The sequence below is a fragment of the Drosophila eugracilis genome, unplaced genomic scaffold, assembly GCF_018153835.1.
Source record: "Drosophila eugracilis isolate 14026-0451.02 unplaced genomic scaffold, ASM1815383v1 contig_440, whole genome shotgun sequence".
In the NCBI taxonomy this organism is placed as follows: Eukaryota; Metazoa; Arthropoda; class Insecta; order Diptera; family Drosophilidae; genus Drosophila; species Drosophila eugracilis.
In genome coordinates, this window is record NW_024573306.1 from 634,934 (window position 1) to 662,088 (window position 27,155).

Here is a 27,155-nt window from a genome sequence, read left to right on the forward strand (position 1 = left end):
ATGAATTCCCAGGGATGGGCCATTTCCAAAGTGTATTAGGGCACCTCCGAATAAAATACCAGTTGATTTTAATTTAGTTTTAAACGATATCTAATAAAATGAAATTTCTTGTATGAAGAATAGTCTATAACAAAATTGATTTTCATTTAAAACATAATTTATAAATTGGTAACAAAGATTATTAAAAAAAAGATAAAAACCCTTAAAAAGGTTTTTACATTATTTTTATAAATTGTTTATTAATTGCATTTAAAATATATAATCAATTTTGGGTAATATGAAATAACTTTTAAATATTAAGACACTTAATTAATTTTGGGAGGTCTGTGTAACTGGAAAGACAAATGTAAATAAACTAAACCAATTCGATTTAGCTAGGTGCCTCGGTATTTGGTTGATTACCAAGACCCTCAATCGTGTCATCCTCCTTGGGGGGAGCGGGCGGCATGTTCAAACCGCCAACACGGTTTTGAAATTGTTCCGGTTCCGGTTCCGATTCCGGTTCCGGTCCGGACTCGTCAGAATTTTCTCCTTCAGAAGGGGGTTTGATCGGGAGGCTTATCAACATCTTGAAAAACTGTTTCGATGTGCATATTCATTGAGAACTTAATTTGTCCCTTTCCTTGGATTTTGTGATCGATGGGAATATTGCGGGCCCATATTTTGCACTCGAAGAAGACCTCAACATTTGAGGGCATGTTTTCAAACTGAACGGCCACTACACGCTGCACACCCATCATCTTCTCGGAAGCCTCAAAGTAGGGTCCCGGGTAAAAGACGAATTCGAGTCTGGGTCCTTGGAGCACCTTGCACGTGATCCAGATCTTTGGGCTACCGCCATACCTGTTCACAATCTCGTCGAGACTCGAGGGCGCTTCCTTAGGGAGGTCGTCTGCAGTGTCGTAGGTTTCTGGCTGAAAGCCAATAACCTTGTTCAGCTTAATAAATACGGACGGCTTCCCCACACCATAGCCCCACATCGTGTCGGGATTGGCATCGTTAAAAAATTCAATGGCGTTGTCTTTTAGTTTGATTAGGAAATCGTCAATTGCGTCCGCGATCGGGTAAACCTCGCTTAGAATTTGCGTGTGGAAGGAGATAGTGGAAGTGTTGTACGGCATCATCGATATCCCCGGCGGACCCTTCAACCAACGTGGGGTTTCAGGATCGATAATCGCCAGCATGAAGAGTGTGACCCAAAAGGAACACACTACGACGATCAGGGAATAAAGGGTAGTATAGAAGGCCGTAATCCGGAACCATCCCCAGGCAGTTCGTCCAAACAACTTGTGCTCGTCTATGTCGAATACCCTCTTCGACCAAGGAAGGTCCCTCTTCCGCAGAGTTTCCTTCTCCCTACGAAACTGCTTGACCAGCTTGTAGTCCCCTGCGGGCATCATCACATCTTCCGGCATCCTGGTGATTGTTCCGGCTTAGATTTCAATAATATTATTGACCGATTTGAAAAATACACACATCCATATGAACTTTCCGGTCACTATGAAATGTAAAGCAGAGAATGTTGAAAAAACTAAAAATGTTTTGGTTTTTTAGATAGATACATTTCTACCTCAAGAGCAAAAATTAAACATTAACATAAATAATATATATAATATATATTAACCACTCCTTTATATTAATTTTTGTATTAAAATATTTAAATATAATTTATATATTAAAATATATATTTAGATTGATTATTATAAAAATTCTTATATACTAGTAGATTGAAACATAAATTAAAAAAAATTAACGTATAGTATTCAATCTAAAGATCAAGACTTAAAGCCAAACATCCAATCAGTTTTCGTACCACTCATCCAGTAATAATGGAGTCGTTGGGTGGATAGGTTCCGTGTTGTGCAATAGGAACCTGGCGGTTCCCATATGGAAGGGTATATTCTTGGCCCACACTTGGCACCGGACTAAAACGTCCCGATTGGGTGGTATATTCTTGAACTGAACACCAATGATACGCCTGACGCTAGGGTCCTCGGTGTAAGTACCACCATCGTTATCTGAGGAATCGTTGAGAAAAATATTCATATTTGTAAAAAGCGCTTCGGCGTCGAAGAAGCGCTCAGGCACATAGTCGATCATAACATCCAAATCATCCTCCTTCTTCACCTGGCAGGCAACCCAGATGCGGTTTAGACGCTCCTCCATGCCAAGATCCGACACGTAATTATAGAGTTCATCCGGAGCGATATCGGGCAAGGAAATGGCATCGTTATACGTGATTGCCTCGAAGCCGAGTGCTTGGGTGAGCTTCATCAGAATGCAGGGCTTGCCAGAGGCATAGCCCCAACTATCGTCAAGATTGCAACCCATCATGCGTTTTGGACCTTCAATACCGTATCCTTCCACCATATCCGACAACTGCCGCCGTATTGCTCCTAGTTGCTTTTCGTTTTCACTGCACCAAACGATTTGCTTTTGGTCCCCTACAGACCGCCCGGGCATTGTGCTAAGTCCGGGAAACTTCCTGCACCCCGGTATATCCGGCGGTATACTGTATGTAATTAATATCGAGGCCATTCCGGCCGTGAAAGCTGCCAGTACCACAGAGAAGGCCATGAAGTATAACACTAGCTTGGCAATACGGATGGGTGTCATCTCGGGAACCGGGTTGCTGGTGCGAATCGATCGCCTGAAGAGGTATTCCGCCACCCGCCGATCACGCCGGCGGCGAAGGCGTCCAACCTCGTACGGTCCTGAGTATATAATCGCTTCATTCGGCATGTTCAATTATAAATGTTTCGTTTTATGAAGTATTTAAAAAAGCTTTCTTTGGAAAATGCGTATTTCATTTAATTTTTAAAGAACAAAAAAAAGTAAAATATTAAAAAAGTATATTCATTTAAATTATAAGCTTATTAATCGTTATCGATAGATTTCAAATAGTCTTAGGCAGCCCTTGATTTATTAGCGTTGCTAGGTATTTTAAAGGACGGGCACACCATTCATTAAACTTATCGATAATATTTATATTCGATTAAATTTTTTATGTTTATTAATGAAATAACAAAAATGAACGAGAATGTGATTGCTGCACCGTTAAGTAGGATTCCAGGCACCAGCCAGCTAAGGGAACAGCACAGCAAGGACCTTAAGACCCTCACCTATGTGCAGCTGTTGGAGATCAGGGACAGACAGTCCCATATATTATCGTTTAAGTAAGTTTCGAATACAACCTGTAGAGGTCCCACTAATTTTTCCAGTTTCCCGCTTTAGAAAGCGTCTTTTGCAGTTGCCGGACAAAGGAAAACGCCTCCAACAGTCCTACGACAAACTTCTAGACGAGATTAGGAGACGTGATGAAGTGGAGGAGGCAACTCGACTGCTGAGCGGTCTCAACATTGCGGCAAAAGGAAAGATTGCTTTAAATAATCTAGAGTGGAATGGGAAGACGACAGACGAGGGTGCTCATGTGGACGATATCCTGGACAGTGATGATGAGGTGGAGATGGATCCCTTGAAGATTATAGCCAAAGGAACAATGCACGAGAAGAAGGTTAAGGTGATTCCTCCGCCGGCTAGACTCATTACCGCAGAGGATTTGGCGGATATCGAGGAGTTTAAGAAACCCGCTTACTCTCCAGACTCCGCTTTGGCAGGACAGAGTAATACCAGTTCCCTGCCTGCCGAGATTATAGAGATAGACGCCAGTCAAGTGGCAGCCAAGCTAACCAAGGAGCAGCTGCCTGATCAGCATGCTCTCTACCTCATCGATAAGACGGAAACAAATCTTAATACCCCTTCTAGGGAGAAGTTTATGCCATTTCGCACCACAAAGTCTAATGTCCACGATCCCGACAAGGAGCGTGTTCGCAAAAAGGGGAAGCACTGGGAGATAACGGCAGCCACTCCGCCACTCATCCTGCACAAAGAGGTTCAGTTGGTGCCATTGGCGGAATCTGCCACTCTTCAAATGGATTACATGCAACGTATTAAGGTGATACCCATAGTTATTACATTGAGAATTCGCCCATGAATAATGTTTATTTACAGGAGGTTCGTATCCGGCAGGCTGAACAGCGGCTGGCCAGGCAAAAGGAGTCCAGACTGGCAGCAGGATTGAGCCTTCCCGAGGAATCCATCCTGAAAACTAAGGAATCTTTCCAAAACTATCGTGATCCGCAAGCCAATTTTCTCATCGAGGGCAGACAAAAAGCCAGTGAATCAAATGAAGTTCATGATCCTACAATTCAGGACAGAGGGGCAGCCACAAGTGGGATTCACTACACAGTTTTTGAATAAGAGATGGCGATAAAATCCCATTCCTCCTATTCGTTTTCCAAGAAACATTGTGAACTATTTATTTTCGTAGGCAACAATTAATAATTAAGACTGCATATATATAACTCACTATGTGTGTGATATTTAGATTGAGTAAAACTGCGTTGCGGTGGAGGCCTGTAACTCAATTTGGCCCATCTTAAATTGCAGTCGCTGTAGCCACTTGAGAAGAGCCTCCGACTTAAAGGCCTGCTGCTCCTCGTAGTCCGGTGCATAGTCCCTCACGTTTTGCAACCGGACGTGCAAAGTGTCCGAGAGTTGAGTCTGCGATGATAAAACGGGGCTCCACATGGGCAGCAACTTTCCTAGAACTGTTGAATTCGTGTCCTTCAGAGCCTCCAGAAGGCTAAGGAAGTGCAGATTGACCATCTCAGAAAGCTTGGAGTTGGCACTCTGCGTCTGAAAATCTAAGGGAGTCTGCGGCTGATCCTTGTTAACTGTCGGCTTGGCGTGGGACACTAATTGTAGGATGCAGGGCGTAACCTTAGCCCAGAACTCAAAAAGCACACCCAACGTGCTCCCTTCCGCATTGCTGTTTGTGTTGTGGGCCATCTGCTCCAGATACACTGTCCACAACTGGCAGAGAGTGAATGCATGGAAGAGCGAGGACATGTGCAGAACCGAGGTCTTGGACTGCTCCGCGAATCCAGCAAAGATCACTTGAATGTGATCGGCAATATGACAGGAGGCTTCCTGTGGCACAGGCTGTGAGTATGTCACTCCCTGATGCTGGTAGTGAACACTGGCTGTGGGACCCGTTCCTTGTCCTGGCTGCGGCGGCAGGGGTGTTGGTATGCTGTGTGTTTCCTGTCGGCGCTGCATTAGGGCCATGTGAGTAAGGGAGCCAAGTAGCAACCAAGACAACAGGCGCATGTGACCCACGCACTCTGTGAACTCCTTGGGTCTAGGTAGAAATATAAAGTTATTTAAGGTTTCGTTTTCTATTTTTTTGTACTCACCCTTGCTGAAGTGAGGATGGAGCGTTGTTCAACCAAGGCAGATACCGGGAAACAGCCTTGTTGTCCCTTGAATTGCCACGCGACATCTCCAGGGCTAGATATTGTGCAACCGCGCCTTTGAGAACTCCGCCCAAGGTGTCTTCGCCCAGACCATTACTCGTTTGGCCATTCTTAAAGTTCTAGAAAAACATAAGATCTATTGCATGTTGCATTGCCAATTTCATGGAACTTCATACGCTTCCTACCTTAATCTTGCTGAGCGTATGGAAATCAGCCAGAAAGTCAATAACATCATTTATATATTGTCTCAAACAATCGGCAGAATTGGTGGTCATCATTGGTGCCGCATCGGGCAAGCCAGGGGCAGCTCCTGGAGGCAGAGTTCCACCAGCATCGAGCAGCACAAAACCAATAATCGTGAGTAGATTGTGGTCAGGAATATTAGACTTGAACTTTAGGGCCTGGACGAACTCAAAGATCATCTGGCGACACAGAAGGTTCTTATCCCGATCCTTGCTAAAAGAGCGAATATTCAGAGTACAAAGTTCGTAGAGCGTTTGATATTCCAGATTTGTGTGTTGGACACAGTAGGCCATGATCTTGGAGTATGGATCAAGAAGTGTCTTTGGTACACAGTTGAGCCGAAGGGTGGCCGCTATGATGTCCAGCATGTACTCCGCATTGGTTAGATTGGGCATAATGACGATCACTTGGCGAAGGAGCGACTCCATGGCCTGCATTGCCTGTGACCAGACGGCCAAACCGACTCCAGCCTCCGCTGGGACGCATTGGAGATTCAAGTACTCGGCCATATTTCGGAAGATTACAGGCAGCTGATCGACGGGCAACGCCTTTTTGGAGGTCAGTGACTCGCAGACCATGTAGATCGGACTGGTGGCATTTAGATCCTGGAAATCCTGCAAAGCCTTGGCAATGCTACGGAAGTGATTGTGACGGATTTTCACTGGGTAGATACAAAGGGATATGATTAGTATAAAAATTTTCCTTTAGGCCACAATCTTTACATACTTTTCATTTGGGTTTGGAACACCTGCAGGAATATTCCATTAGGAGCCAATTGGTGGAGTACGCAGCGGAAAAACTGTAGGGCCACCGCCTGGGCGCTGCTGGCCAAAGGTGGACCATTCTCGCCTTGCCAGGCATGGGTGCTGCTCAAGCAGATACTGAAATGGAGTAAAATGTAGCCTAAGAGATCAATATAGATTAAAGAACGACTAACCGTGATGTCATGGTAAGGATCTCGGGCAGGAACGGTGCTGCCATGGCTGGTTCCCGATGGATAAAGGTTCCTAAGATCACGATGAAGATTCCAATCTCCTCATCAGTATACTCCTCAATGTGGGCACCGCAGTCGGAGCAACGATCAACGATGGTGTAATCTCCCACACGACGTGAGCTCTGGAGGTTAGCAGACTTAGCATAGTATATGTAGATCCAACTCATATATACATAGATTATGAAAACTTACCCCACGTGGAGCATGAGCAGTTGAATGATTTCCATGGCCATTGGAAGCCTCGGCTCCGACGTCGTCATCATCATCGGGTTCGGGATCCACGGGTTGGAAAGGTGGTGGTGGCCACGAGCCCGCAAAGCGTGATCGAATATCGGGAATAGCATTGCTGTCCACATTAAATGGAGCCAATTTCTGGCGAGGACGCTTGATGCTGTTGGTGGTGGTAAGTCCACCGCCTCCAGAGGCTCCAGCAGTTTGCTTAAGGTCCTGCTGAACATTCTTCAGGATAGAAGTGTGTAGATCGGCCGAAGTTTGTGATGGAAGTTGGGCATTAGGATTTGGGGGTGATTCCAATGCCACCTGCTTTATAAGCCGACGGGGTGAGTTTGTCCGGCTGCTTGGAGTCACATCGTCCTTGGTGCTTTCAGATACATCCAAGCTGTCCTGCTTCAGATGACTAATGTCTGGTAGATTAAGACCATCTCTCACCCGCTCCACGAGAGTGGCCACTGTATCCTGCGTTCCAATGGGCAGCAGACGCTCCGGCGTAGGAATCTCCAACGCGGCAATGCTCTTGGGTGGCGGCAGACTCTGCATACCCTCATCCACTTCATCCCTTGGATTCGGCATCACGCTCATCTTAGACAGTGGTGACTCTGGGGATCCATAGTTTTTGTCCGTCCGTTTAAGAGATTTGGTTTGGGATTTTTTTTGACGCGAGTCATCCGCCGACGAGCTCGAGTTTCCGGCACTGCACTCCACAATCGTCTTGTGGCGTCCAATTGGCTTGCTGGCAGGCACAGAAGATGATCCCTGGATGGCAGCGGGAGCACTTCCTCCACTTCCATTGCCATTGGCCGACCGACTGCCACTTCCGCTACTAGATCCTGCTTTTCTTTCTACGGACGTGGGTACATCCTGCAGAGCACCCAGAGCTTTTAGGTGATTCGTGGCTATGGCGGCAAACATTTTCGAGGTGGAAGCGGCTGCATTCTCCAGGGACTTATTGCGAACGGTCACTGCTCGATGGACATCAACTGGCGGACTAACTATAGCAGTCTCTGTGGTTTCAGCACCCACCAATGGAGTGACGATCATCCGAACACCTTCCTGCAAGCTGTGCCTGGTGTGGGTGGTCACAAGGGTTTCACTGGTGGTGGTGGCCTTGATTTTTGTGGTGTACGTATCGCCAACTTTGGTGGTGATCATCGACTTGTGGGATTTGGTGGACTTCTATGTGGGGTAATTCATTTTATTTAAATTTCAAATATCACGAATATGGCCTTGTTTTACCTCTTCAGTGTACTCCACAGCTCGACGGTTACGGGGCATGACATCCTCGAAATGTATGGTATCATCAAAGGATCCCTGGAATTATATTATTTGATGATTCGAATTGTAAGACTTTTCTTAGATTTAAAACATACAGGTGCACTGCTTCCGTGTAAAGTGCTATCCGAGAGATCACTCTCCGGAATAGCCACCAATTCCGACTCCGTTTCATCCGCATCCAAGCTTGAATCGTTGTATTTGCGGAAAGCGTGCTGTAATTTTGGGGTAAAGGCCACATTCTGACCCTTACTCTTAGACGCGGCACTGGTTCCCTCAGAGGGAAACATTGGGCTGGCTGGTGGACTGGCTTCTTTGTCGTCCGGATCCGTGCCGAGTGAGGGTTGACTAACATCGCGGGATCTAGCAGCGCCGCCCACGCCCTGAATATCTAAAATAGTCGTGGTGGGAATACGACGACATTGATGGAAGTGTCCACGCAGACTGTTCATGATCAAGCGGATGCCGGCGATGACATATCCACTGAGAGGAGGCTGGGTATAAGAGTACTTGTAAAGCACAACCAGTAAGGTGAATAGCCAGTTGCGACGTGGATACTGTTCCAGATGCCACAAGGAATAGTTGAAGACTATGTTCTGGTAAGATTCCCCAGAAGTGCTGGTTGGGTTTGGGGCATAGAGAATGATCTGCATGACTGAAGGCAGAATGAGGCCACCAATCAAGTGGTTCTGGTCCAGAACTTGTGGAAGATTGGCTAAGAAAGCGTTAAACACGGCAGAGACCCTGAGGAAAGCATACCGCATTATTTACCAAAGAGTTATAAATGTGATAAGAGGCTCACCTTAGAGACTCCGGAGTAGTATGGAAGGTCTTGTCAATCTGGTTGTGGCCTAGCAGCAGGAATAGATGCTTTAGCACAATATTCTGAGTCTTCGTCATAGGTTTCTCCTCAGAAGGATAGGCCTGATCTGTGCGGGACATAAACTGCATAAGCATGAATACCAGCAGGTGAATAGTCTCCCGATCAGACTCCTCCAGTTCCGTGATCCTCGACAGCAACCCAATGAGGTTATCATCGTTCAAGCCACCCAAAGAGTGAATATGACCATCTATATAGAATTTAGATGATAAAAATATTTAAAAATTTTGAATCTTATATCAAAATAGACATCTGCTTGGAGGGGAATGGGGGAAAACACCAATATCTTTTTGATTTTTGTTTTTTTTTTTTTTTTTTTGGGTCACAGCCACATGCCAATTTCACAATTAGATTGATTTTTGTTTATGTAGATTTAAAATTTGATATGTATCTTGTATAATATACAGATATGTCTCTGTTGAGTGAAAGCCAATTAGAATTCAATTCAAACATTTTCGAGGGATATACGAAAAGAGAGAAATAGAGACAGGTTGTGAGGTAAAAATAGAGTTTTCTGTTGTGGAGTGGTCCGCGAGTAGAAATGTTGAGCATACATACCAGTTCGAAGGGGGAACACACTTAAACGACATTTGTTATGAAAAGCAGAGTTACACACACATAACTAGATATCTCAGCTGGATAATACAGATATAACACATATTTACAATTATATAGAACTATGAGATGCGGATCGATAGATGGAGGAGTATGGTTAATGGGAGTGCAGGAAATGTGTTTATATAGCATGCTTTTATGTTGAAAATGGGTGAGAGTGTGAGATTCTAAATAAAGTTGTGCCTAACAACATGCATTCTAAGCTATACTTTAATCCTGCTAACTTATTTTGTAAGTTAATAATAAAACCGATAATTATTAAAAGCCTACAATAGAATTGTTAGTATTGACATAAAATAAATTTATACTTTAAGTTCTATCCGAGTATTACTTATTTGCTTTTTTATAAGTATTAAACTAGAAAATTCTTTAAAATATATTATATTTCTGTTAAAATCATAATCTCTGGTTAATAAAATATCAAATTCGTTCCAATTAGGAAACTATATGTAATATTTTGTATAAAATAAATATTACTCCGGTCTTGGTTGTTCTGAATGATAATGTGAGTGGTGTTAAGACACTGACAAAGCCAAGGCAACACCGAAATTGGTTACATCACTCACGAGAATGGTGTTACTAGTTAGTTACTAGTTATTTTTAAATTAAACTCTAAAACATTTTTTAAGGTTAAATGTGTTTGCAATGAAAAGGGAAAAACCACATTTTTTCAAGTTTTTTCTTTCAGAAATTTAAACTGCATATCTGTGGAGACTTTTGCGGATTCCTCAAAAAATTGTTAATTTCTGATTCAAAATATTTTTTAAAATAACAATAAATTAAATGTTTTTGTTTTCCAATTCCTTGTGAGTGATGCATACATTTTGCAAGAACACCGATCATCAGACACCATCGAGAGGACGGGATTCACAGAACAAACTGACATCGATGAACACACGTGCTCTAGCACCTACCTGGATTCGCCGAGCTGCCGGTGGCCGCCGCACCCGTGACCTGAGGATGCGGATGGGGTGCGGCATCGCAGGTGCAGTGCAGGGGGAAGGCCAGAGTCGAGGGGCTGGGACTGGGGGCCGGCACGATGGCCGGCTGCGGGGGCAGCAGATTTGGTGCCGACGGATGCTTTTGGAAGTGGGAGTGGAAAGAGTGATGGGGATTCGGATTCCCCATGCTGCATCCAGCTGTTCCCGATCCAACTGCCGCTGCTTCCTGGGCAGGATAACCCAAAGATCCGCCGACTGATCCACTCGCCGCAGCGGCATCGGCGGCTGCCTGGGAACGGAGTAGCGTTTCCGCTTCCTGCAGCGTCGGCATCGGACTATGGTGACTTGGGGGCACACAGTGCACCAGGTACTGATGGCTCTGACTGTGCGTCGAGACTAAACCGGCCGAAGTGCTGGCGGTGGTGGCTACGTGTGCACTACTACCGGCATGATGATGCGGATGATGGTGTGGATGGGGGTGAGGGTACGGATGGTGGGCATGTGGATGGTGGTGGTGGGTGTGATAGGGAAAGGCCGTGTGCGCTGGCTGGTGGATGGGACAAGGCGGCGGCTTGGGTCGCGAGGAGCCCGCTGCCGTTGCTCCTGGATTCATCGACTGGCTGCTGCCAGAAGCCCCCCCACTACTACTGCCCAGGAACTGACCCAGTCCGAAGCGAGAGGTTTTCCGCTTGAGTATAGGCGCCGAGACCTGGCGGCTGTAGATCTTCTCCTTCTCGGGAACTGGAATTAGAAAAGAAAGTCGAAATTGAAGAATAGAAGTCTTATAAAATAAGAAAAGTTAAATTAAAACGAACACTCACCAAACTTGCTATCCTGTCGAGGAGCCATGCTGGCAGGAGCAGACATGGTTCGCTTGTAGGGCCACTTGGTGCCAAAGGAGGCACTCAGAGTTTTGGCCATGCTGCCACTGGTATCCGACTGGCTAAGAGCCTCCCTAGCCTTCTGGATCTTGGCCGACAGAGCTTCACTGCCATTGTCCGAGTTCCTCAGATCCCGCAGATACGAGATATCGCCGCATTTCTCGAGATTGATCTGTGCCTCCACGAAAAGCGTGTCAAAGCGATTCAGGAAGAACTCCCAGCCAAGCATCTTCCGATCGGAGAGGGAATTATGAAGCTGGTAGACCGACTGGAGCACCACTGGACGGTCCACAATGAATAGATCGAACTGGGACTCCAGGCAGAAGAGAAGCGACCGAATTGCCGTGTCATGGATTGTCCCAATGTAGAGAGTCGCCCGCTGCGCCACGTACACATTGATGTCGTCCATGCTGGCGATCAGGTGACAGAAGGCGGTGGCCAGCGCCGTCTGCAGGCCCACCTCGGAGCGCAGGGGGGTCGAGTCCATGAAGCGGGTAATCACGGTAACTCGCTCCACTGCCGTGAAGCGGACGCGCCAGTCCGTGTCGTGGAAAGCCTCCTGCACCACACGCCAAAAGACATCCTGATCCCAGTGGCAGCGTGATGCAGTGCAGCAGCAGTGGCACGCCCACTTGGCAGATGTGAGAGTGCTCCGCGTTGCATAGCTCCCACAAGCTAAAAATTTGGTATATTTATGAAAAACTTATTTTGTTTGTCTCCACTTACTTTTTGATCAGAAGATTCTCCTGGCACCAGATGAAGAAGCCACGCTGCTCTCTGGCCGCCTTGGCCAGGGCATCGCCATGGAGGGCCATCGTGTTAAGGCATTGTAAAACGTAGTAAAGAATCTCGGGTTTCTTGATGGTGGGTATTTCCTTTTTTGGAGAATCATAGAGAATAAATTTTGTGAATTTTAATAAAAGTCTTTATAAAAACTAGATCGAATGGGAATTAAATTACGAGCTCAAGGAGGTCTAATTATGTCTTAAACACCACCGTAACCTATAACCTATAAGGATAACATTTTCCTACCGTCAGAAGCTGATGTATGTATTGCAGAGGCTGGGGCAATGTGTCCAATGTAAACTTGAATTTGCCCACGGAGGTGTGCCAAAAGTCATCGCTGTCCTCCTCTTCCTCGTCCTCTTCGGAACCGCTACCATTCTCCCCGCCACCACAGGCCGCTCCGCCATTGGCACCGTTCTCACCCATGACCGAGGCCTTGGTCACGCTGACATTGGCACTGCCCACGTCGGCATCGGAAAGGGTTATAGAGCGGGCTTGGGCGTTTTGTGGGGGAAGAGACATTGGCCGTCATGTTGCATGAGATAAATGGCGTGGGATTAGCGAAAAGGATAATGCCAAGGACATGGCAAACTTTAATCGTATATACGTGGTATGGTTTTTATGGCACATTCTTTTGGTAACAAATGCAATGTTCGGGGGAGCTTTGACTACTGTTTAAGAGTTTTTTTTTTTTTCTACCGTGGCCGTCATGATCTAAAGCATAGAGATAAATGGGGTGCCGCGATTATGGTTACTGTTTCAAATTTTAAATTATTATTTAAGGAAATTAATGCCAAGGAAATGGACATTTTATAATGATGTTAATAAAATATGAGTAAAAATTTTTTTTATAACGGCGAAATAGTGTTCCGATTTGAAAATCTTTGGTAAATCGATAGATATTAAATAACAAGGTCAAACAATTGTGGTTGGTTTTTACATGGTGGTGCAGAGGCATCCAAACGTGTTAAATTGTGTTTTTATAGTTTTTGAGACATTCCTTTTGTTTTGGTTTGGGGGACAACATCATGTAGACAAATGCAATGTTTGAGGGGAGCTTTGACATTTCGATAGTTACCACTATAAGATGGTTGCCATCTAAAGATTATTCCGAATTCAACTTTCTAATGATTCCTGAGATTTAGTTTTAACAAAGTAATTTACATCAAAAACGATACATAACACACGAAAAAAATTGCATAAATATTTTGTTACATTTTCTGTGCATTGCTGTGATTATAATAAAATTACTTTTTATTTTTTTATATATATTTTTATTGGGTGGTGGGGTGAGGCAATTAACTGTGACAGTGCTTGTACATTGAACATGCTTCTTACAATGATCGATAAATGAAAAGAATTATTTTTGTTATGTGAATAAAATTAGCATAGAACGCAATATTTACATGTTAAATAAGAGATATGTAAAATCGAGATTGACTTAAATAAAATGTACATTTATAAGAACTCGTTTTTTTGATTTTCGTTCGATTTACGATAAATTTGTAATTTATTTTCACACACATACAAGATACTTTGAGACACAGTAGTTGAATAAAACGAATAAAAAACTAGTAACGGAAAAGATTTATTAATCTATTATTCGGATGGAAAAGCTAGAGAATTATTAAGTTTAAAAAGCTTATCTGGGCGTATTTTCTCTAAAAGAAAGTACTTTTTGCAGGTGTCGTGGATGATGTCTTTCAGCCTAGTCTCTTAAAATTAGAAGAAGTTTTAAGAAAAACTATTATTTTTTAAATTAAATTATAATATTAGTTGCTAATTTAAGTAATCATTTCATCATTTCTTTAACCTATTTGTTAGATATAATATCTCTAAGGCTATCTATAAAAACATCTCTATAGTGCTTGTTAATTTTCTCTAAAACTGATTTATTTATAAATAAAATTCGAATAAAAAATGTATACTTATTCAATTGAAAATAAAACTTAATCAATAGCAGGAAAAACACTCTGTACATTTATTTACACTTAACACGAAGAGTACGATTTGTTGACTGGACATAAAAAACTATAGATATTTAAAAACGAATTATACAATTATCGAATCGTAGGAGGATTTCATAATTGGGCAAAAATAATAAAACTTAAGTTAAAAAAAAGTTGTATAGCTTTTGTTGGTTGATTTGTTTGTCTTTTGTTTGGTATTTCTTTTTTTTTAAGAATGCACAAAGTACCTCGTCTGTGGCGTGAACTTTTCTCAATTCATTACTATCAACTGAATGCCCATTTTCGTTATTCTATAAAGAATATATGAAGAAATGAAAACGTTTTTGTATAATCATTGGACAATAATTGATTTTCAATTTTCCAAAATAAAAACATTGAATTGGAATTTGTTTTAAAAGTAAAATCAAAAGTAAACCGAATAAAGATTATGTTTTGATTAAATGAAACAACTCGAATGCTCACTTCAACTTAGTATTGCTTTGTTGCTGTAATTGAGTAATTTGAATATTTATAGCAAAGATATAAAATATATATGTATATATATATATATATATGGGGTGTTTCAATATACCTACAGTCAACGCATAATATTTTGATTTATATTTATTTCTCTTTGTTTTTTTTTTCTTTATATAATTTATTTCTTGGTAATGTGTTAAGAACTTTAAAATTCGAGTATGGTCGTCAATAAAAAAGTGACAACTAAAGAACATAATTTTTATGGACGATATTGCTTATGATCGAAATACATACGGAACAGACGTGGGGCATGTGGACGAGCACTCCGCCCACAGAGTGCGGTTCTGGTTGGGGCACAGCCACTGGCACTGGACCTTTTCAAAGAAAAGTATACATTAGGATTAGTATGGGATCATAGAAACTTGGAAAGGCGAGTCCAGCTAAAAAATGAAGTTGGCTTTGTGGTCAACATACAACTGATTGGCATTCACAAATCAATCATGCATACATATACATAGAAATCCTATAAGTGTCATTCGGATAGGTTTGAAAAATAGGAACTTCATTGAAAGTATCTCATGCAGGTTTTCTTTTTCAAACATAGTGTTTTTTATTTTTACATTACTGCCAATTGGGTACTACGCGTGGATTTTTCCGGCTTTTGAAAGTTTTTTTTAAATCCAATGGAAGGAAGGAACTGCCTACCGAAAAATCATAGAACATGTGTGATTTCTGTGCTTGTGGTGTTTGTACTAAAACTCGCAGTTAGGTGTTCGTTGGTTTTTTAAGGTAAGGACTATAACCGAAAGATTGATCTATATATAGGCAGAACGGAACTGAACTCACTAGGGGCGGTCAATCTACACAGGTCAACTAGATATAAAAGCTTGGTTATGCTAAATCATATACTCTAGTAACGCTAAACAGAGATAGAGAGTTGTGTGTGTGTGTGTCTGTAAAGTGTGTGTTTGTGGCACAGATAGAGATTGTTAGAGTGAACGAGCGAAACTATTGTTGTCTTTTTCTGTTGATCGTGTCGTGACGTGTTAATAAAAAGTATTTTTTAGTTTTTGTTTGAGTTGAGTAACGAAATGTTTCAACAAATGCTTCATAATGTAAATGTAAATTTGTATTTTTTGATTTTTTTGTTTTTTTTTTTTTTTTGGATAACGAATGAAAAATTTTCTTGTGGTGCATCACCTGCCATTATAATAATTTTTCCATCGTCTGAAAAGAATTGATCTAGCTTAAAGATATCTGATAATGATTGATAGATTTTAAATTTAGTTTGGTATTAGTTTTGCAGTATTTCATGAGTCGATATATATTAGTTTTGTAGATTTTTTTTTTGGTCATAGACGAGAAGTTTTCGAGTGTGAGAGAAGGAGAGACGCGCGGAATAGGGTGCGAGCGAGAGAGAGAGACAGCGTTAGTTATGTTATTTTTGTACAGGCAGAGACGCGCAGTAGAATATGTTAGAGATAGAGAGAGAGAAACAGATATACATATTTATGTAGAGAGAGATAGCAAGATAGACAAATAGTTATGGTTTAAAAATATAAAGTACAGGTGAGATCAGGATGACTTAATGATTATCTTTTCCACGAATGATCGTTTAGATGGTAGTTAATTCATTCTTCTGAGATTTGTTTGATTTAGTCTTGGGGATTGTTTAGTTGGGTCAAGTAGGTAACTTTACAAGGCATAGCAGTGCAGGTATCTATTTGTAGGTTGTAACAAAGTTCGGTTTGCGCTTTAACGTGGGTTTTTTAAGGCTATATTAGGTTGTTTATAGGGGGAGACTCGACGGGCGAGCCGCCATTCCATACCATTCGCCCGCAAAATGTAATATATTTTATATAGATTTTATATAGTCCAGGCTCAAGTACTGTCTACAATTAGCTACTTTTTGGTGACGTTTCACTGCTTTACTGTTACGGTGGTTAGTTTATTTATAGGTGGGTGGGTTTTTGGGTGGTTTTATTTCGGGATAGAAACTTGGACGGGTCTTTATAGACGGTTTATGTTACAACCGGGGTTCGTTAAAGGGTCTTCGAAATAACTTAAAATGCTTTGGAAAGTCTGGAGCGTACCTGCAAAGCCTCCTAAAGGACCCAATGGAATTGGTAAGGGAGCCATTGAGAGAGAGACATCTCGATCACGGGTCTTTTCTTTATCCGATTCGGGTGGAGATTTGCGAGAAGATTTCTCCTCTTCAATGATGTCCTCGATGGGAACCTGGGAAGCTTACTCATGAGAAGATATTGACTTAAAGTGAAACGAATAGCCTACATCTGGTGGCCTAACTGGATTCAGGGGAGCCATGAACTGGACCAACTTAGTGGCTAGTTGATGCCACATGATGGAAGCCTCACAATAGGCACATTCTGCCACCTGTTAAAAATTTTTTGCTTTTGAAAAGTATAATTATTAAAAGATGTAAAATCTAGCTACCTTCAAAGCGCAGACATGACTGCTGAGACCCACACGAGCTGCGGTGACCATGCACTTGATCAGCCTGGAGACATTCTCGCAGACGCTCGTGTGGATGCCCATGTGCTGCTCCACGTCCTGCAATTCCATTTGCTTCAGAAGAATGTCCAGCATAAGGATGCAGCAGGTAAGATTGTGCTCAGCATCTGTGGAGAACTCCGTGTGACGATTGGTAGGCGCCTCATCATCCGAGATGGCAGACGTATTGCCAGAGTCATCCTCGACAACAGGAGCTAAGGTATACAACAATTTATAAATTAGATGTACTGCTCTAAAACTCTACGGAAAATATTCACAAATTGAGCTCCTCCTGGGTGGATTGGCCATATCTGCCTTGGTTTCCTTGCTCTCTTTACATGGGGTTTTGGGAGCCTTGGCCAGGGATTGGGACTGAGCATCCTTTTCCCGCATCAACTCGTGCTGGATGCCATATTTCATAATGCGAACTCCGTCGCCAAACATGGCGAATAACTGCACCAAGGGTATGAGGATCTCCAGCTTGGTGAGGATCTGCAGCCAGTGGAGAGCCTGTTGCTGCACCTTGGCCGTTGTCTTTTCAAACCGAATGGCCACAAAGTTGTACATGGTTTTGGCATCAAAGCCAAGAGGAGACATCTCCGGATCGAGGATCTTGCTTAGTACAATCTTCAGCTCATTGAGTTCCTTCTCGGCCACATCGTTGGTGATGGCCTCCATCCAGTGGGGCATTACATAGTCCCAGATCTCGGAGGTGATGACTTCGTACGGAACTAGGCAAATGAGTCGCTGAAGACCTTCCTTCAAATGACTGGTTCGTGATGCCAAGGTCTCCCAGTGGCCACCAACGCGGGCATACTCTGGGGGATGGGGCAGCAGGCAGGAGATGAAGACGTTGTAGTGGATGCGGCAGATGTCCTTCAGCCAATTGCACACATGATCCACTTTCAGCTTCTCAATGGTGCTCTCCACTTGTCCAGCAGCTAAAGGGAAATTTGGTTACTTTTTAAAGATCAGTTAATCCCTGATCTTTACTTACCATCATATGAATAGGCGGTGACATGGAACCAATGGAAAAGCATGCTAAGGATCCTGCCTAGCACTTCCACAGGAGTGTCTGCAGTGGGAGTACAGCGACCCACCAGCAACCAGATACCATACCGCCCCAACCTCTGGCGCTCTTCCAACGAAATATTGTCGGCTGTCAAGGGGGATCCATTCTTCTTGGACTCGGACGACGATGACTCCTTGCCAGGCTCAAAGTTCAATGGCTTGGCCTCCCGCAGAAGGCTCACTACTGACTCAACCATGTGCATCTGCATCTCCGGGTCCATCTGCCAGGCGGGCTGCAAACTGCGATGAACCACATGGTCGCCTCCACGACGGGAATTGTGCCTATTGCTGTGGCACTGGCTGCAGTAGCGGATTGGGTGGTTGCCATTGAAGCTGGCACACTCAGTGGAGAAGCAGATGGAGAAGGCTGACTTCTCGTTGGAGCGGCAGTTTTTGTTCTCGCAGACCATTGACACCTGCTGCATGGGATGCAGGATGTCCCCAAACTCCAGGCTACTATGCTCTCGATGTATCTCATTAGCGCACTCGATGCACAGGTAAAGTGGCGGAGGACAATCTGGGGCATAGGCGATACTGATGCTGTGGTCATAGCACACCTTGGCAGCCTCTGCGTTTCCCGAGTTAGGGCAATGCTCCCGCTGACAGGTGAAGGGTACTAGGTCATCTATTTAGTAAGAGGATATACAAATTATTTGATATAAAATGTTAACACAAATACAACTTACTGGTTAGTTTGGATAGCAAGACTTTGCGATCAAATAGATTGGCGTTAAAGGCTGGCCAGTAGTAGAAGAGCAGCTTGGCAGCGGAGGTTCTGGAGACAGCGGTTCCATAGGCCACTACGCATAGGATGTCCTTAACCACATTGTGTTTAAGAGTCATCAGACACTCCAGCAACTGGCAATGATGAGCCGGATTGTTGGAGTACTGCAGCACCATCATGATGACCGAGGACACTGACTGGCAGGCCTGGCATTCCTGCTCATCGGAGCTTCGACGGGCTGTAGTTATTAAAATCAGTTATTACAATTGTTTAATTTCTCCGGAGAAGTAACTATTACTCACTTATAGTAAAAGGTAAGATATAGTAACATAGAGCATTGACAATATCCTGATGCAATGCTGGTGGTAAGACAGATATAGTGGAGCTTACTAGATAGGGTAGATTATCAATAAGATCCTTGTCGAGAAAGGGTAGGATGCAGCTTAGGCACTGCAATAGAGCTTTTCCGAAAACTAAAGAGAAAACTCGGATTAATATAGGATAAAGATCGGTTGTAAGTAAAATATCTCACCGATTTGTCCATACTGGATACAAGGTGCCACATCAATGAGCATAGTAAGAGCATTGTAAAGATTGCCATATTCGAGATTGGGATAGGCAGACATGCGAGTGGGATCTTCAAGAGGATCGCGGATAAGCTCGTGCGGCGAGGTTCGCACATCTTTAAGGACAGCTGTAGAAATTTTTAACAGATTAGCGTAGGAAAAAGTTTTTTTAAAGTTCGAAATTTCCCAATTAGTACTTACTTAGTAGAGTTTGAGAAAAGTATTTGATATTGTTAGCAATATCGACGCCAGAGGGCGCAGGTAAGACGTTGTGCAATAGACGTACGTGGTATTCATGAAGGGCTCTCAGTTTTGCCTGAACTGTAAGCAAGAACAAAAAATGTGAGACACCTAGAAAGTTGAGACTTCTGGGGGCGACTTACAGGCGGCAGCGCGAGTGCCCATGTTGATGAGTTGCACCTTAAAGCTGCCAGTCATTATATCAGACAAATCCTTCGCATTGCCGAAACTGCTGCCGAGGGACTTCGCATTCTGCAATAAAGTAAAATAATAAAATAGTTAACACTTCACATCTGGAATTACGTAACCAAGCCGCCCCTTGAAAGATGCTACCATTAAAAAAAGTGTCGCAAACATAAGAAACTTCATAGATTAACAAGAATTTTCATACACCACAGATGCTAAGGGTACTAAAGATAATATTTTTAATAAACTCACCTCGAAATTGGTTAGTTTTTTCAATAGATTTGCAATTTTTTACGGGTTTTACAGCAAGCCACGTCCACGAAGAAAAATCTCTATAACTAAACTGAGTTTATGGTGTGTATCTGTGCAAGAATTCTGCTATCTGTTGGACGCCCTATGACCCCCTTGGTCATAATTTTCCTCTTACAAACAGTTTTTCAGCAAGTTAAAAGGGGTTTTAGTTGGAATATATAATAAATACAATTATATATTAAATATCTTAAGTTTCTTAATACTTTTTATTAAAAATGTAAAGGAATTTGGCTAAATTAAAGTTGTGGGGTGGGTACTTGACCCACTTTTACCACCCACCCTTGGCAGCAGCCTTAAGGAACAGCTGTTCCCGAAGTAGGACATGCGCATATCGCGTGTTTATCTCACATTTTCCGCACTTACCGGCAGTTTTCCAACAAGTGTTTGTTTTGGTCTAGCCAATGTAAATATTTACTATTTCTAGCCGGGTCCGGAGTTTGCGCAGATAACGCTTTATGTTTGTAAATATTCCACAGCTGATTATTCTGTTATCCTTGCTATGCAACTGGTATCTGTTTGGAGATTTTCCACGAAGAGATTTCGTTGATGCCATAAAGACTTAGAGGCTTTACATACCCTAGGATTCAATTATGAAGCTAAATATATTATTACTGATTTAAGAACCTCTTCAAATCAATTTCGTTTAATTAGGGTAGGACTGACATAAATCTTTTAACACCCCTTTTTCTTTTTAACCCACACCTTCCAACAATTAAATACTCATTACAGAATTTTGTTAGCCAACTTTTGAGGGTGTGTCACTTTAGGGCTTCCCTGGAAAATGTAAATCTCAAAAAACTGTAGGGGTTGTCCAGCAGTTCGTCTGGCTTATGCGGCACCTTTTAACCCTGAAGTTTTCAACCCAAAAGTACAAACTCGTTTGGGAAATTGAAACCCCCAGAGCAGACATTTTAACAACCGACTTAACTGAACTTTGTGACCCCAAAGAAGTCCAAAAACAGATGGGTTTACTGACCAGGATGATATGTCATTGGAAGGACATTTAAATACCTTTTTGGAGAAGGTGTTTATTGTGACGCAAACTTGCAATTATAATTGGTGGAAATAAAGCGGATGTGTTTTGAGTATTTCAGCATAAGGGGATATATCTTGAATCCTTGATTAGTTTATAGAGATTGGTTTTGTGTGTTTCAGGTTTCAGAGCACCCACAGTTCAGAGATCAGTGAGCCCAGAGATCGGGAGAAATGTTAGATGCCATCCTAGAGATTGAGATTGAGAGAACCTGGAGCTGGCTGAATAAAGTCTTCATCCACCGGCTCGCTGTTAGTGGTTAACTGACCTCCCTCTAATGCATTTAGAATGTCCTGTCCAGACGCCTTGTGGGCAACCGGTTTTAGGGAACTCGCTTTTGGTACCTCCGAATCCATCCTTTCTTCCTTAATTTCAGGTTGGTCCTCCTTGGCATCAGGTTGGCCATCAGTTTCTGTCTCTTGGTTTACCGGTTGCAGTTCATGCACCTCCTCCGAATCATTCTCTGGGTTATCGTTCAGTCCCAATTTGGCATTTTGACGCTGGCTCTTTTGGCGATTGAACAGCAGCTTCCAGTACGTCGAAATAGATGTCTTGATCGTGGGCTTTATATTGGGCAACGGCTTCTCAGGATCCACAGGGTCTGCGGCTATCGAGGTAGATTGCTCCTGGCCGTCTGTTAACGGAAGTTAATAATTTGATTAAGATAATTAAAAGTTCTTGATCACATGGCTTAGAGCCAGGAGCCAGGTTACTTCGCCTGTTACTTACCCTTGCTGGATCCCTTCATACGGGTGAAGAAACGACTTATCGTGTTGGACTTCCCCAGCTCCTTGTTGTCCTGGGATGAGGTTTCGCTCTCATCCTCCACTTGATCCCGCATCATTGGTTTCTTACTGATTTTAAAGAAACGTTTCAATGAATTAGACTTGGGCGTGGTTGCCACATTGGAGCCGTCAACAGGCAAGCCTTCGGGGTCGGCTAGTGGTATTTCTTGCAGATTGGACATTTTCGTCCACTATGTCCACCAGAATTTTAATAGTTTTTTTTCAATTGAAATACAGCTCAGTTAAGTAAGAAATATAAGTTTAATATGACTGGTATTGTTGAACGAACTGCCTGACTAAGTTGTTGGAAAAGTCAGAGGTAACTTGACATTATTATTTAACAAAGTTAATTTTAGTTGACTTGATTGAAAATTTGAAACAGTATTAATGATAAATTATAAATATATATGCGAAATGCCTTGTTTTTGAATATTTTAATAAATTATTTTAAAGAAATGTTGATGGAAAAATGCTGCTTTAAAGCCATTAACCGATTGCTCTTACTCTGTTTTTTTAAATGCATTTTCTTTGGCAATTTGGCGACGCTTGGTTAACATGTGTTAACAACGACATCGAAACAGGTTTCAATTGATACGACTTTGATTCCATTTTCTCCCCGCAATCGAACGGTTTCCCCGGCCAGGACAAAGCCAAACTGAAGCCTGCTGAAAAAAAAACTGCTGAAATAAAAGCCAAAGGCAATTCATTCAATATGTGCACACAATACCCCTTGTTATGCTGCTGCTGCCCCATTGTTTCAAATGTTCGATGTCCGTTGTCCGTTTGTCCAGTCACTGCTGCAGTGTTCCGTTCCGTTCCTGAGTTCGGGCCCACCAACAAAGTGGCTTCGAAAATCAATTGGAGAACTGGTGGCGATTCCTGCTGTCGACACTGCGCCATCCCTCCAACTTGGCTGCGCTCTGCTCCCTGATCCCTTCTTCTCGTCCAGCTCCTGGAATCGAGAATCGAAGTCCGTTAATTTATGTAGTTATGTATTGCCAGGTTGCCAGGATACCCGAAACAATGGACAATTGCTGCTGCTGTTACAGCATGCGAAGTGTAGGCCTGTTTGCCGTGCGCTTTTGTCTGCTGGAGGTGTTGAAATTCTGAAAAAAACATATAATCAATAAAGGATCAATTTGAATTCCATAAAATTAACCAATTTGGGGATGGAATTTTCAAGATAATCCCAGATTTTTTATTTATATTTTCAAAATTTTAATAAATTTTAAAACAGCGTGTAAAGGGTTGCCTTTTTATTTCCATATTAGACATATTCTTTATCCATTTCATTTTTAATTTGATAACTCTCAAGCCCCTTAAAGTGACGACTCCCATGCTCCATCAAGTTATGTCCAACCCCTTAAATAAAAAAAAATTAAAAAGTTGATGGAAACCCCCACACGCCGTCCCTACAACAAAGGGACATCAATAAATCATCAACAATAAAAGCATAAGGGAAATGAACAAGGATAATGCAAGGGCAATCCTTTTGCACAGCCAACAGCTGCTCACCCACACTGCTGGAAAAAGTGTGAAAATGTCAGCGGTAATGGGGAGTTATCTCCATCTCCGGCGGCAATAAATGCTCAGCCATTTGTGGAATGGGCGCCATATAATGGCCAAAACGGAAATGTTGTTTGCAGCCAATTCATTGCCAACAAACAGTTGCGAAAACGGCAAACAACAAACAGCATAAACACCCCCTGCAGGCTTACGCAGGAGCAACACCATACCAATGAATAGGAGGTGGTGGTGGGGCAGTGGGAACAATGGCAAAAGCAGCAGCCACAGCCACAGCAGCAGCAGCAATAGCAGGCACAGAATCAGCAGAAGCTGCAACTGGAGACCGCAAAATGTGTTGCCACAACCCTTGGGGCAATGAAGCTGGAGCAGGAGCCACAGCTCTTTGGCCGGAGTTGTAGATGGAAACTCATAAGTTGGTCGTCTGGCAGACAAATCCTCAGAGCAAGTGCATTCATTCATTGGCAATAACAATCAAACTGCTGTTGGCAGTACACAAGCCCTTTGCCCTGCCCCTTTTTGCTCATCTCTGGATGCCATTCAACTTGTTTGCACTGCTGCTGCTGCTGCTGCTGTTGCTGCTGCCGACAATAGCAACAACAGCAATAACAGCAATAACAGCAAGCAACATGCAACAGCAAAACAGCTATGGTAACCACAAGCAACCAACTCGGTGCTGTTGACTTTAATATTTCGGTTTTCCGTTTATTACAATCCCCCCAAGATCAAATATACTGAAAATCGTCGTAGATACCGGGAAATATTCACTCTATGTGGGAAAGGTAAACCTTAACCAGTCACTCCTGGGAATCCGATAAAGCGACCATAAATTTTAGAGTTTCCCCTCATTTCATCAAGTTCTCAAGTTCAATTTGGCACTGCCGTTCGCCTTTATAGATTTACAATATTTACATAGTTGCATTCGACCAGATAAGACAGCGATAAAGAGTTCAATCGCATCGGTTTATTGGCCTGCAACGTTTGTTGTTCAATTGCCGCTTGACTCTAGCTCTCTTTCTGTTTTCTGTTTTTAAATAAATAATATTGTGTAATGATAGTAATAATCCATATCTCAGCAGGCGAGCGAGTTTTGTGTAATCATTGATTAAATAGTTTTTCATTTACGATTTCACACTTTCACTTTATCCAACGGAAGATAAAAAGTGACTCGTTCGGAGGTCACATTATTTACCCAACCGTAATCCCTTAGTTATATCTGGTCTCAAAGCGAGAGAATCTTCTGCAATAAGTCATAATATGGCCATGCAGTTAATCAATAATGCAATAATGGCCATAAATCGCAAACCGTTGCAGGCGCCACTCCTCTCGCTCGATATTGGCCAGATATCGACTGATGGCTATCAAAGGCGCCAGCGGCGGCAAAGCAGAATGTCAACAGTTTAATAAATAAAATCAGTCAGCAGTGCCAGCCAGATGGGTTGCCAAGACAGGCGCGCGACTGCAATTAAAGGCTAAAAAAAGGGGCAAAGTCAAAGAACAAGTGCGGCAAATATCATCTCGGATCACTCACATGTTGCTCTTGCTGCTGGTGTGCTGATGCTGATGTTGCAGCTTGTCGTCGTGTGCGACAGGAGCTGATTGTTGCTGGTCCCAGATCGGAATCAGAATCAGAAACAGCGGCATCAGCGAAATCAGCGTCGACACATGCGATATTTGAGTCTCGGTTGAGAATTATGATCGATTTATTATGCGACAACGAACGACGGCAGCAGCAACAGCAACATGGCCAACTTGGCTGTGACAGGTTTCGGGCCTTGCTTCGGGTTCTTGGCCCACAGAATATGCGCAAGACATTGATTTTCGCCAGGTAATGAGGCAACTCATTAATCATTTTTTCGTTGCGCACTGGCTGGGGGATTATGTTGCTGCGACTGCAACAGGCACACCGGCAACAACAGCAGTTGCTGCCTGCCTGCCTCTGACGGAATGCTGGCAACATGTTGAGCGTGCAGCTGCAGCAGCCGCTTCTCCTTGCATCAGCATCCTGGCTGGCTGGCTGGCTGACTGGCTAACTTGCTGGCTGCTGCTGTCTCCTCTTGTTCTCTGCTTGATTTTGTTAACCTTTTGACCATTTGAAGTTATTTTTGTATGCTTTACTGCCAATTTGGTGGTCATTGGCCATTCACTTGACTTGCGCCTGTTGCTTGTCCGTTGTCTCTTGGCTGTCTGTTGCTGTTGTGTTGCAGTTGCTGTTGCTGTTGGTGTTGCTGTTGCTCTTGCGGTTGCTCTTTTGGCACACAACGCACAATGTCTGACAGTTTGGCCGATTGCCTGGCCTGTGTCGCTGTTGTTTTTGGTGTTGCAGTTCCTGTTGCTTTTGCCTTGATATTGCTCTTGCACTCCCCAATGTTGTCACGGTCACCTCCTCCTGACTTGTGGCACACACTTCTGATGCTCAACTGGCAGAAAGGGCAGAAAAATGGGATGGTAAACTTAATAAGTGCACTACATTTCCACTATCAATCACTATCTTGCAGCAAAGATGAACTACTTTATTAAGAAATGCTGATAGGAAGTGAAAAGTTTGTATAAATTATTAAAGAGAAATAAGTATTTAAATATTTAACGAAAATTAAAAGTATAATTTTCTTAGATTAATGATCAATACATTAACCCCGTGACTAATGAAGGGTATCAAAGATGTTCCTGGATGGGTTTATTGCCACTTTTCTGCACTTGTCGCGCACAGTTGGCCAACTTGTAAATGCCTGTCGTTGCGGTCGTTTGGGGGCCATTAGCCTTCGCCTTCATCTTTGGGGTTAGCCACACGCACAAATCCCGAAATTCTGGCAAAATTTCTTCATTTTCGATGAGCAACCCGACGCTGCCGGCTGCAACCTGCAGTTGTTGGCAATTATTTATAGTTTCTGATGTATTCAATTTATTATGCAGATGGTTAGAAAGTTGCTAAATACTTGATGTACGACTCAAACATATTGGGTGTAATTTTTCTCTGACTACCAAAGGAAGTTCAAGAGAAATCCCAACCAGATGCAGATGAGTTTATATTAGACATGCAAAAGTTTTCGTTCAGCGTCATAAGGAAATATTCAAGGAAATTCAAAAAAATATTTACGATTTTCTCACGATTACCATTCATTGATGAATGGTTCATGGAGTTGAAGAACATCTAGTGGATCCCCCGTTTGCTTAATTCGAAATCTATCCATGGTGTTAAAAACGCCGTTTGCTATCAAAGTCCGCTTAAAGTTCATCACACTTTAGACGGTAATTAATTACGGATACTTGCAACAAAAAAAGCACTCTAGTCAGAAGCCAGTAATTAAACATAAATAACCAAGACAACTTAATTTTGAAGGTTGGCCATTCCACAGCCGCAGTCGATCGATCGACATGCAATTCTCTATGCACTAAAGTTTAAAGGCCAGTTGGAAGAAAAAAATCCAGCCACAACGGCGATAGATAGCCAAGAGAGAGAAAAAAAAACATTTTCTAATTTATTAATATGTTTAAGAGGGAAAAAAATCTATTTGGCAAACAAGACCGACTGACAGCTAACATAGATCGCCGTGGCTGGCGGAGACCATTAGAAAGCGATTAGATAGCGATACAGATACAGATACTC

At 42.8% G+C, this 27,155-nt stretch overlaps 5 protein-coding genes across 5 annotated transcripts; 1 reads left to right on the top strand and 4 right to left on the bottom strand.

The window, feature by feature from the left end:
* Nucleotides 1–228: 228 nt before the first annotated feature.
* LOC108117062 (sodium/potassium-transporting ATPase subunit beta-2) lies at nucleotides 229–1,538 on the bottom strand. Its single transcript, XM_017229234.2, has one exon. The coding sequence runs from the start codon at nucleotides 1,413–1,415 to the stop codon at nucleotides 534–536; it is 882 nt and encodes a 293-aa protein (XP_017084723.2). The 5' UTR covers nucleotides 1,416–1,538; the 3' UTR covers nucleotides 229–533.
* Nucleotides 1,539–1,713: 175 nt separating this feature from the next.
* Nucleotides 1,714–2,859, bottom strand: LOC108117056 (sodium/potassium-transporting ATPase subunit beta). The gene has a single exon (XM_017229229.2). It carries the CDS (start codon nucleotides 2,740–2,742, stop codon nucleotides 1,801–1,803), a length of 942 nt encoding a protein of 313 aa, XP_017084718.2. The 5' UTR covers nucleotides 2,743–2,859; the 3' UTR covers nucleotides 1,714–1,800.
* A 119-nt stretch (nucleotides 2,860–2,978) lies between these two features.
* Nucleotides 2,979–4,364, top strand: LOC108117160. The gene is made up of 3 exons (XM_017229433.2): nucleotides 2,979–3,176; nucleotides 3,235–3,955; nucleotides 4,012–4,364. Exons 1-3 carry the CDS (start codon nucleotides 3,007–3,009, stop codon nucleotides 4,258–4,260), a joined length of 1,140 nt encoding a protein of 379 aa, XP_017084922.2. The 5' UTR covers nucleotides 2,979–3,006; the 3' UTR covers nucleotides 4,261–4,364.
* Nucleotide 4,365: 1 nt separating this feature from the next.
* LOC108117158 (protein unc-79 homolog) lies at nucleotides 4,366–20,310 on the bottom strand. Its single transcript, XM_041819011.1, is given in 29 exon segments — nucleotides 4,366–5,203; nucleotides 5,259–5,437; nucleotides 5,504–6,222; nucleotides 6,288–6,442; nucleotides 6,499–6,677; nucleotides 6,748–7,968; nucleotides 8,029–8,103; nucleotides 8,163–8,808; nucleotides 8,867–9,134; nucleotides 10,474–11,241; nucleotides 11,322–11,964; nucleotides 11,966–12,056; nucleotides 12,108–12,256; nucleotides 12,414–12,712; nucleotides 12,857–12,881; nucleotides 14,365–14,427; nucleotides 14,891–14,970; nucleotides 15,797–15,853; nucleotides 16,690–16,834; nucleotides 16,889–16,990; nucleotides 17,051–17,322; nucleotides 17,386–18,048; nucleotides 18,105–18,803; nucleotides 18,865–19,140; nucleotides 19,205–19,375; nucleotides 19,435–19,596; nucleotides 19,670–19,789; nucleotides 19,852–19,960; nucleotides 20,147–20,310. Coding segments are annotated over 28 exon segments (9,102 nt in total). The 5' UTR covers nucleotides 19,907–19,960; nucleotides 20,147–20,310; the 3' UTR covers nucleotides 4,366–4,383.
* Nucleotides 20,311–21,204: 894 nt separating this feature from the next.
* Nucleotides 21,205–22,341, bottom strand: LOC108117061. The gene is made up of 2 exons (XM_017229233.2): nucleotides 21,969–22,341; nucleotides 21,205–21,873 (listed from the first exon to the last, which is right to left on the bottom strand). The coding sequence occupies exons 1-2, from the start codon at nucleotides 22,204–22,206 to the stop codon at nucleotides 21,428–21,430; spliced, it is 684 nt and encodes a 227-aa protein (XP_017084722.2). The 5' UTR covers nucleotides 22,207–22,341; the 3' UTR covers nucleotides 21,205–21,427.
* Between the last annotated feature and the right edge of the window lie 4,814 nt (nucleotides 22,342–27,155).